Below are 11,458 nucleotides of genomic sequence, written 5' to 3' on the forward strand. Positions count from 1 at the left end.
TAGTAAGTTAAATAGTATTCCTCTTCTAGTGTGATGGAAATTATCCTACCCACCAGGTTTCTGTTTCTGTTTACTAATAGCATATAGGTACTTGTAAAATGTGATAAGTATTATATTTTATTTATAAATTTTAAACGATTTCTATACGTGTGGAAATATTTTTACAATATACATCTGAATAGCAAAACGCCTGTAGGTAGCCAAATAGGTAGATAGATGTAGACCTATTTATTATGCCTTTGATAATAATACCAGCTTTGCCACAGAAGGAAATGTTGTTGGGCAAGTAATGCCGTATGTTTCACAGAATGCCCTTAAATGCATATAACGTTGCTTTCTGTGGCTTTCATTTTAGTACTGTTCCACTGATCAGGCTGCTGCAGGCACAGATGCAGAACATGTACAACAGTTCTATAATCTTCTGACTGCCTCCATTGACATAACTAGAGGCTGGGCAGAAAAAATCCCAGGATTTACTGACCTCCCAAAAGAAGATCAGACATTACTCATAGAATCAGCTTTTTTGGAGCTGTTTGTACTAAGACTCTCCATCAGGTAACTATTTATTTCATTTCCTCTTAAGCTGATGTGAAAAATCATCCATCTACATATTTTTAAGGAATAATTATGGCGCTATCTTTGAACATTGTCAATTGTACCAAAAAACCCACAAAACATCAGCAATGTCTGCATCCAAAGGATACGGTGTTTAATTTGTTTTATACTGCAGAAAAAACAAGAAAGTGATTTAAAAAGAGAGCATAGGTCTCACTAATGTGCTTCTTTTTATTTGATATACCCTGTCCTCTTCTTCCGTAGTAATCAAAATTGATCCTCAGGTACTATTTGAGCAAGTTTGCTTCATACTCATCAGTATAAACTATAGAAAAGCACCTTCAGTATGAAAGCTTTTCCCCCTTCTTTTGCGCATGCACATCTTTGTCATCTGTTTTTGAAAGGGATGAAGAAGATTTAAAATCTTGTTCAGATTGTTTTTCTTCTTAATACCAAGTCATTTAATAGAGTGAGATGCTATTTGTCAGTCTAGCACTAGTTAAGACACTTTACCAAAAACACTTTCAGGGACTGGGAAATTTCCAGACTGGTGATTTGAATTATGGCCTTGTTTCTTTAGGTTGAAAATGACCTTTGCATGCGTTTTTTAACAGGGATATTGGCAGTGGGGAGGGGAAGGAGAGGACAGCTTGGCTGTAATCTCTCTCTTATACACAGGTTTTCATGTAGAAGAGTTTATGATGTTGTGTATATTGTGGTGCCTTATTGCATGTATTTTCCATTGTTTTTTCCTTATCAGTTTTTACAATCTGAAAAATGCAGATGAGATTAAGTAAATGCTGAGAGTTGCAGAATCTCTTCTTTCTCCAGTTTTTATTAGTTTTGTATTTCAAAATGCACTCACTTAGTATTCCTTTGGTTCAAACATACAGTATTTAATGTAAAATGTCTTCTCTGTTTATGCCTTTGGGCAGGACCAAAATCTTAACTAATTAGACAGTCTACACCACATGCTACAGCTAACCTCAGGCTTATAACTCTACCAAGTAAGCAATCATAGAAGCTTGTTTGTTGTACTTTGGCCCCAAGGGAGAAGCATATTGTCAAATGTGAATGCCCACATATGTCTCAGGATAATATGCCTTGGATTTTAAATGACAGACACTTCAATACTGGTTATGCATTTTGCTGTAAAGTAGAAGATGCATTTATAATTTTTTCAATTATTTTTATTTGAGGTCTGATACTGCTGAGGATAAGTTTGTATTCTGCAGTGGACTTGTGCTTCATAGACTTCAGTGCCTTCGTGGATTTGGGGAGTGGCTCGACTCTATTAAAGACTTTTCCTTAAACTTAAAGAGCCTTAACCTTGATATCCCAGCCTTAGCAAGTTTATCAGCTCTAACTATGATTACAGGTAAGTGCTCCTTTGTTAATAGAAAGCTTCGGACTGAGTGCTTTGCTTTAATGTAGATTCAAGCAATTTCACTTAACTTAGCTATATTCAGGCTAAAGTGAGTATGATTTTTAAGCATTGTAATGACGGTACCGAAATTGTGGACTAACATTAGGCCATCAGGTACCCCTGTTAAAATGTAATCTAACTCTCTATTTCTTCACGGTTTCATTGTTTTCTTGGAATAGTCTCTAAAAAGCAAACTGCTTCCAAGCAAATTGTGTAGCTCCTACAAAAACAATCAAAATACTTGCTGAATTCCCAGAAAAGCCTAATGAAATGACCAGAGCTAGGTCTTCTATGTAGGAATGTTAGTATCAGCGTAGCTCGAGAGCTAGAAGCCATACAGCTAGTATAGCTCACCTCTCAGCAAGATAGCTAGACCAGAAAGAGTGCTTCACAAGGGCAGGCAGGCTGCTTTGGTAGCCAATCTACTCCAGGTACTGCTTTTTTGGGAGAGAAAATTGGAGAATAGTAAGAAAAAATCCTCTTCTGCAGTTATACAAAAGCTTTTGGGTGTGCATGTGACCATATCACCCCTTCTGCCTGCTGGGCCGAACAGCAGGAAACTAATGTCAGAATCTGCCAAATCTGGCCAGCAAATACAAAATGGGGGAGCATAACCTTATAAAGTGTAATTTTCTCATTCCCGAAACAACAAAGCTCCTTGAAGTACACACTGCATAGCTTGGGCTTCTTGCAGTTGAAGAGGCATGGCTGATGGAAGCAGGAAGGGTTGGGAGTAAGGGTGTCTGACAACCATACAGCAGAAGTCAGAGCAGCAGTCATCTCTACTGAGAGCCTCACGCTCATTTCAGAAAAGCTGGTAGTATAAAGGTACAACTGTGTCATCAGTGTGGGACAGGGCTTCAGTGTGCCTTGAGCTGGATCTTCCCAGAGACGCTATAAGCTCCACTGGGATGGATATTGATTTCCTCCTGCATTTCAGGCAGCCACCAGTTTGCAGGTGGTGGCCTCAACAATATCAGCTGCAGTCTTCATTTTACCTAGGTTGAGATGATGCTTGGGAAACACTGAGATAAAACACTCAATGGCAAATATAGAAACTATAAATTGGCCAATTCCTGCTGCCATTTGTGGGGCCAAGATTTTGGCCTCAGCACTTACATGGTACGCTTCCTTCCTGCATTTGGGTGAAGGGTTAGTGTATACATGTTCTAGCATTAACTCTCTGCTTCTTAAGAGAAGTATTTTAAGTTTTTAATTAATTTCTGTTCATTTTTTTCTGCAATTGGAAAGGGTTCATTAAGGTCCAGATTCTAGTTTCTTTGATAAAACTCTTAAGTCCAAAAGAACGCATTGGAGTTGTTCTGTATGAAAAATTTTCAAAATGAGTGATATGTTAAAGTGAGAAGGAACATTCCCAACTTATTTTTGACTCCTATGTATAAGCATCCACAGACATGCGTTCGTGCGTACTTACATATATGTATTATAAATGCATATATGTGTGTGTGTGTACACATATACAATGTATATATATATGCGTATGCATTTATATATCTATAAATCAAGGACAGGTGCTGTCTCTCTCCATATATATTTATACAGAGGCATATATGCTCACATATATATATAGCACTTATCCTTGATTTAGGTTATTCACTATATATTAGATATGTATTTTTTAGATAGACACAGATAGATGGAGCTTGTTCTCGATTATCTTCCTCATAAGCACGAGGAGAGGACTGACTGAGAGGATGCAGGTCGATTAATAGGATCCCCTGCAAACTGTCTATATGAATGTAGAAAAAGCTGTTGTATAGGAAGAAAAGTTCTTCTCCTTACAAACCCATGCCCTGTTTTAACATGGTAATTCTTTGTTCGGTTAGGCAGTGTTTTGTTGCCCTTACATAAAGAGTCGAAGTTGTCCAGTGGCTGTCTCAGGTCACCCTAAGATATTTCATAGAAATGTCTTTTAATTAATAACACCCCACATTTCTTCCTTTCCTTGATAACAACCCTTTCAGGAGTTGACTATATTGTGCTGGTCTTCCCAAAGTTTCTAAACAAATGGAAGTAACAGTTGCCTTTAAAAGGAGAGCATTTCTGTCCATAAAAGCTTTAAGGTTTTCTGCATTTGTCAAGCTTTTCTTGGTTTTCTCACCTGTATGAGATGGTGCTTAAAATAAATGTAGTTTTCTGCTTATTATTTTATTTCATGAGGCCAGTATATCTCTGCCAATTTGTTCTTAAGGACAGAGTATACTTTCATGCAATCTAAATTAGACCAAAGCTTCTGTGTCTAGTGATTTATATTCACAGGTTTCACATCTCCAAGGGCAGCTAGCTGACTTAGGGACTCAGCCAGAAATGTGGTCACCTGAAAATGGATGGTATTGTATAACGATGAATGATATTAAAAAAAACCTGAAAGAGGAAATCAGGTAATTATGTCTAAGAGAGCGCTGCAGCACAAAATGTTGCTGGGCAGCGTTCTTTTGAGTCTTTCTCAGTGATAGCATATTGAAATTTTATATTCAGGAAAGCCTTGAGATTTGCCTCTGGTATTGCATCCCATGAGAAATGGCTTCTTGTCTTTGCCCTACAGTTTGAGTATGAGAAGCCATGTGCTGCTTTTCATCTAGTCCCAACAAAAGAGAAAAAATAATAAAGATAAGTGTTGGAAATCTGAAATCTGTTGAACATTTTTAAGCATTGTTTTGAGGCTTGGCTTAGATTTAGGTGGGTGTGTTAGGTGCCATTCTTTATCTCTGGAGAAGGTACTCTTCTCTTCTGTAATGGACTGTTGGAGGCAATGGGTAGTTAGCAAACCCTGGTTCAAGCCCTTTTTGTGAGTCAGAGCAAGAGAGAGTGACCTTTTCCAGGAACACAGGATGTCCGACTATTGAGTATCACTGTCTTTTGTGTTGAGGCCATTTGACATATTTCACGGGCTGCAGAATGGCTGTTGTGTATGATGATTTGGGGACAAGCTGGTGCTCAGAGGGACACCCAAGGCCCAGTCTCTGGTCTGATTCCAACAGGAAGGGAATCTGACCACGAATCTCCCATGTCCCAGATGGATATCCATGTCATTGGGCTGCAAGATAGGAAGCAGTAGGAAAGCTCTGTTTTGTGAATCTAGTTATTTGCTTTTATTAGCAACACTGCAAAACCAAAATGCTGGCTTGAGTAAAATTTTCTTCATTACTATACAAATTGCTCCAGTTCTTATTTTGCATTAGTCAACTTTTCATGACTTGATGGTTCAACCAAAAAAAGAAAAAGACAACAATCCAGTGTTCTATAGTAGTCATAGCTTGTTTTATTACTGTACAGCATCTTAGGTAGCACCAAATTCAAGAATTGTCTCTCTGGGAAGAGAAGTGCTCCTGGGAATAATGAATGACCTGTTTGTTCTTCTTGATTTCGTGAGTGCTCTCCATAGCCCAAACAGAGACGTGCTCTTAGAAAACAAACCCTCCTGTATACTAGTCATTGGCAGTATTGCTGAAGGAGAAAAGTAAGAGAAGTCGCTACTCTCTCTCACATGTTCTCTCTCTGTTCTGCAAAAGTGACAAGGAGAGCTAACATCTCTCTCCCAGTGAAGGAAGAGGGAATAAATGTAAAAATTAGTGTTGGAGGCTAAAAGACATTCCACTGTTCCCAGTGTCCCAAGATACTGAAGGCTGTTCTCTCATTTTAGGATGTCAAGTCAGCTCCCCAGTAGCAGCCTCAGGAGTTCCAGTGCCCTTTAACTAACCCTGCTGACTTGTTTGGAGCTGCAAAGCTCCATATCCTATCTCAACCACACTGGCAGGTCACAGCATAGGATTCATGGTTATAGGCATATGTGACCATTCATTCTGTTTAGTAATTTTGAAGAGAACGACAGGAGACCTAGTGAGTATCACAATACTTGCTAATTCACTGCTTGCTTTGAGTAAAACTACAGGTATGCACAACATAAAACAAACAGGAAAAAATTTTGTAATATTTTGCATTGTATAATCCATTAGAAAGTCCATATATTTGTGTTTTTTCTGTTTATTTTATGCTTCCTGGGAATTTGAAGTATGTTGCCTAGAAGGAAAAGCATCATGTCAGATTGCTGCTGAATTTTCAAGTCCTTTCAGATAGGACATCAGCTTGAAAGAGCACCCAAAATGAAAAAAGTGACATCTGGTTTATCATGGGTGGCTTGCAAACAGTTAACTTAAAACTCTGCAATGCCAAAGCACATCTTTTTTCTTTAAGGTACTCCTTTAGGATCTTCCTCTCTCTGTCTCTCTTCTCTTTTTTTACTTCCTTCAGTTGGTTAAGAAGGGCTGGACACAACTTCCTCCAGAGCACATCAGCGACGCTCTGAGCATCAGCCAGAAGAAACTAGTTAGGAAACAACACATGACACTCACCCCACATCCCCATGAAAGCAAGAAATGAGTTCTGTCCTGTTCTTTTTCTTTGGGTCACTTATTCTGTTGGAATGTAGGGTCTAATGAGCTAAAGAAGAGTGCCAACATGGAAAGAAAATGCTGGTCATCTTGGGACAGGTTCTGTCCTTAGTTCCACATGGATGATTTCTATCAGTTTAGTGTGTTGCATGGATCACAAGTGTTCCTGCACAACCACTCCATGCTGGACTGGATAGTGTTGATGATGAAGTTTTGCAGAGTAGACCAGATATTAGCTCAGCCTATTCTTGAAAATGCTTCCTTAACTTCCCAAATGACCATTTAGAATGCTGTTTTACAGTTTTTCTAACAGTGTGAAAATATAAAGACTGAGAGTCCAATGCAGATCATCTCAAGGGCACACTCTAATTTAGCCTCAAATTTCTGCCTGCTCTAAAACTGCTAGCGTTTTCTCTCTCTCTCTTGTTGATTCGCTTTTCCTCTCTGCCTCTTCCTTTCTCTATCCACATCAAAATATTATTGTTTTGCCCACTTGACACTCTCAGTGGGATGCTGCCGAGTACAGAGCATTCTAGCCCTCATTCAACCAAGCTCTTTCAGCATATGTTTTATTTTTAGTGTGTTACAGACCAGCCCAGAACCACTGTATATATTGAGCTTTTTCACACTCTTAATGCTTTGTTAGGCTGGCACCAGAACACTGAAGAATATTGTGATGTTTCAATTAATTATGAGTTTGTGTTTGTCTTCCTGCTGTTGGGCTTTCCGTTCCAGTTTACAAACACAATTTTTAGCACCATCAGTCACACCAAGAAATAGTAATGAGTCTGGTCTGGCTAAAAAGGTTCTGGCTGCTGCAGTTCCCGTCTGAGCATGAAGTTGTCCAACTTCCCTATGGAAGGGAGGGTCACCTACTCTTCAGCAGGAGATATCCTTCAGTTCTGTTGCCAGGATCCTCCGGAGTGGGTGCTTCATGTGCTGGGTCTACATACAAGCAGGTGGCAGACTGGAGGAGTGTAGGAGAGCCAGTTATAAAAAAAAAAAAACCTCCAGATTGCATTGTCTGCCTTCCCCCCGCCACTTTGCCGAAAGAAATACTGTCAGCATCAAAGTGAAGTACTCACTCCTCCTTCTCCACTCCCACCCTTCTGCTGAGGCAAGAACTCTTTCCTTCTACAGCAACCTGCAGTCTCTGTGTCACGTTGTGCTTTTCTTAAAGGAGGGAGCAAACTATGATGTCCTGTGTGGTCATTCAGCTCATCTGACTTTAGGTACCTTGCACAGCTGATGGAGAATACAGGGCCCCTCCAGAAGATGATTCATCCACCTAAAATTGTAATTATCTTCTAAAAATGCCCATCCTTCCACTGATGTTAGGAAGAGCTTGAGAAGCCTGCGCTCCTAGCTTGGGCACCCTTGTGAAGTGCCTGAGCGTTAGGCAGGATGAGTATGGGCCAGATTGCAACAGGAAAGGAGACTCTTGGATCTGCCAAGTTGCATTTTGCTGTGTAACAGAGTGGAAGAGACAACCAGAAAGCTGTAGGCAACTGCGCCTTGTGTTTATTTGAGTTATGGAAGGGGAAGAGGATTGTGAAGGGGGAAGAGAAAGTCAGATAACTATATTGAAACCGAGACAATCAAGAGGCCTATTTCAAGTCTGCAGCGTAAATCTGTTGCGTTTCTGATCAGATTGACACCTCAGAATGAATTAATGCTAAAACTGACCCACCCTGACAGAGTCACCTTGGCACAGAGCCCAAGGGTCTTTGAGGTACTCAAGGTCTTTGAAATACTTGTGCTCTTTGAGAGGTGTTTCTCATAAAGGTAGCGCTCAGTCTCCCTAGCCCTGGCATAATCTCCCCCATGTCAGAGATTAGGGAAAGAAGGACTAGCACAGCTGGTGATGAGTTTGCCTGCTCTTTTGCTTTCCTCCTATCAAGTTTTTGCTGATCAGCGTAATTATAGCACAGAATCGCATTGAGATTCCTGGGAAAAGGAGAAAGGTGTAAAAAACTTGCTGCGTTCAGTTTGCCAGGATGAGCTGCTAAGTTTGCAGAGCTTTAGAGGCAAGACTTCTGATGAATCATTTTGACAGGCTTATGGAGAGCATCTTTGCCATAAATCACCATTTTTCTTGCAAAAATCAATGGTATCCTAAAACACAAAGCTGAGAAATCCTATATTCACTTTACCCATGCCTTTTTAATTGTCATTATAAGAAAGTCTGAATACAATAATATTTACACACCTCCTCAATCAGTTAGAGAAAATCTATCCATTTTGACTAGCTGTCCTTCTTGGGATAAATCTTGGCCTTATCATTCCCGTGTGGATAAGAACATCCTGTGGAAGACAGCAAATGATTAGAGGCCATCAGCTTCAGTGCCAGTGCACACACTTACCACAGGTGCCTCGTGCTGCTCCCTTTAGGTTAAATAAGAAAGGCTGTGGGTCTTTCTTTGTGCAAATGGGACTGGCTGTGTGCAAAAGGCAAGAAAATGTGCTTCCTGCTATTTGAACCCTATTAATTTTAAATCTTTGAGTAAATTAGACCCAAGACTCCCCAAGTCCACTGAAGAGAGGAGCTGTTTCTTATACAAGTATGTTCCCCAGAAACTAGTTGGATGCTAACACCAGAGACTGTGATGGCAGTGCCAGTGCACGCACTTTACTAGCGGAAGGACTTCCACATAGATGGCTTTGACTTTCTATGGGTCCACAAGGGATGCCTTAGGGATTGGAGACTGAAAACCCCTGAAGCAGTTCCAGTCATGAGGAATTACCTTTGTAGAGATTTGCAAGTAGCAAAGGCCATTGCATGGCAATTCATGCAGGAGAGGACAGTTTGGTTTATTGGAGATTGCTTTAATATTGTAGCATGAGAGAGCAGCTTAAGGATGGTGTATCTCTTAATTCTGAATTTCCATGATTTTGTTACGTAAAGTAAGGCTACTAATATTATAATTTTTGCATGTATTGTGTTTTGCATTGGTATGTTTCATGGCTAGCCACCAAAGACACTATTTGTTCATGAAACCTTCTGAACTTGTCAGTGTGAGACAAAGACTGTTTAGTTCTGACTGGAAATGTTAACAACTCTCTGTGTGCTCCAGAGCCAGAGATAATTTTCCATAGTCTGCAGCAAGGTACACACCTACTGAGGCGTTGGTTTAAAAATGTGCTCTGGTAATTTGTAGTCAGGTTTTGGATCCATTCTAGTATTTGAGCTCCCTAGATCTATAAAGATATCTTCACTTACACAGCCAGGAAACAACCTCAAAACAGATTAAAAGATGGGAATTCTTCAAAGACTGCAAGATTAATTTAGTGTCCTGCAGATTCTCTCAGTAGGCTAGTGGTAAAAAAAAAAACACTACAGCTTTTCAAACCTGTATAAAATATTTATCCACCAAGATTTTTAATGGCAGAATCTGCCTAAGTATTTACTCTCAGTGACCTGTATAGTTAAGGCTTACATAATTACACTATACACCATTTACTGGAAAGGCTTTAAATATTCATTGACTCCTCGTGTTTTAATGTAAACAAGGCACTTAGAATACCTAGGGTTTTTAATTCCTGCAAGGTGAAAAAGATGTCTGAAGCAGATGTTACTGCTTGGATGAGTGTTGCTCTGAAGCAACAGGGCAGATTGATGGTACTTAAATGATAGAGCACAGTAGCTTCTGGCCAGAGATGTACACGTCTGCACATCTCTGATTCTGATCCCAAACCAGTATTCTTCAGAAGCTAGCTCCACCTAAGTAAATAGAGTTGAAAAAAGTGTAAAATGGGTGAATATCAGTGGAAAATCAGACCTTTACATTTCTGACTGCCTTCATTGAATCCCATCTGTTTTATTGGTTTGTCAAGAACATCTAGCCAAAACAGGTGGTAAGGGGAGGCAGCGAGGAGTTTATATACACATGCCTGGGCAAGGCACCACTGCGCCTTGCACAGACATTACGCCTGCTTCTGGAAGTAAAGACAACTGTACTTTTTTCACTGTTCATTAGGGGACAGACAGAGAAAGTATCTATTGCTTGCTCCTCCTCGAGTAGAGGAACAAGACTTGGGGGCAATGGGCACAATATGGCCCGTGGCTACCAGGGATGGGGGAGAGGGCCAGGGAAGGCAGACGACTTCAAATGCATCAAACGTGAGAACTGCCACAATTACTCCTCGTCCGCTGCTGTCACTGGTTTTATATGTCTAGTTGATTAAAATTAATTTAACCTGCATTTTCTTAGACTGCCCTATCTGGTATAATTCTATTTCATGTGTAAATTATTATGACTTTGCTATGAAGCCAGTTCTTACTTACCTGTAAATTTCAAAGTCAAAGTCAAATCAAAACATCACAAAATTATTTGAGATTATTGTTCTGAAATGTTGTATTAATTTATCCATTTATCCACTAAATCTTGATAGCAGACAACACAAAATTCTTTCCCTGTGTACCAGTAAAGAGCCTGCTTTTAATGAATTACAAATCTGATTCATTCGACTTATGCTTAAAGAACTGTGGATGCGTTTAACATTGTTATAGTATTTTAAAAGGCTATTTGAAGGGGGACAAACCCCAGCTCCCCTTCCTTTTAGGAATGCTGAGGTTTTTGTGATGGATAACACAGCAGCCTTTTCACTTTAGGCATTGCTCACTCAGAGCAAAAGAGTTAACTTCCAGGCTTCTTTTATCTTAGACCTTTTAAAGATGAATAAACTAAAAAGCAGCAGCTGACCAAAATAACAAAGGGTGGTAAGGTGGCTTTAGTTTCTTATAAGAGTGTCTGCAAATTCCTGGTGGAATTCTAGGCCGGGCGTTGATGGAGCTGGCTAAGGATATCGATCGCCACTTGAATTCACTGAATAAATAATGGTTGCCATAGTTATTGAGCATTCACAACTGGTGGGGAAGCATGGAAATCTCCAAAACACCTCCTGTGGTAGTTTTGCTGGAAAATCGCCCAATTAATTCTGTCTCATATCACGAAAATTATGCGAGATACGCAGGATGCTTGGACTCCTTGTACTAGAATGTCAATCATAATTGAGCATCTCTGCCGCCTATTTTAGCAGCTAAAGAGAAAAGGGCACTTGCCAT

At 39.9% G+C, this 11,458-nt stretch overlaps 1 protein-coding gene across 3 annotated transcripts in view; it reads left to right on the forward strand.

Annotated features, from left to right (window-relative positions):
• NR4A3 (nuclear receptor subfamily 4 group A member 3) overlaps positions 1-11,458 on the forward strand; it is a 29,862-nt gene that overhangs the window by 15,129 nt on the left and 3,275 nt on the right. For 2 of the 3 annotated variants that reach the window (XM_050890738.1, XM_050890739.1), the window contains 2 exons: positions 356-555; positions 1,755-1,933. In XM_050890738.1, coding sequence (XP_050746695.1) covers positions 356-555; positions 1,755-1,933 — 379 coding nt within the window. Of the gene's footprint in view, positions 1-355; positions 556-1,754; positions 1,934-11,458 lie in introns of those variants that run through there. The other variant, XM_050890740.1, reaches the window with a different exon arrangement.

This window comes from Gymnogyps californianus, chromosome 2 (genome assembly GCF_018139145.2).
Source record: "Gymnogyps californianus isolate 813 chromosome 2, ASM1813914v2, whole genome shotgun sequence".
NCBI lineage: Eukaryota > Metazoa > Chordata > Aves > Accipitriformes > Cathartidae > Gymnogyps > Gymnogyps californianus.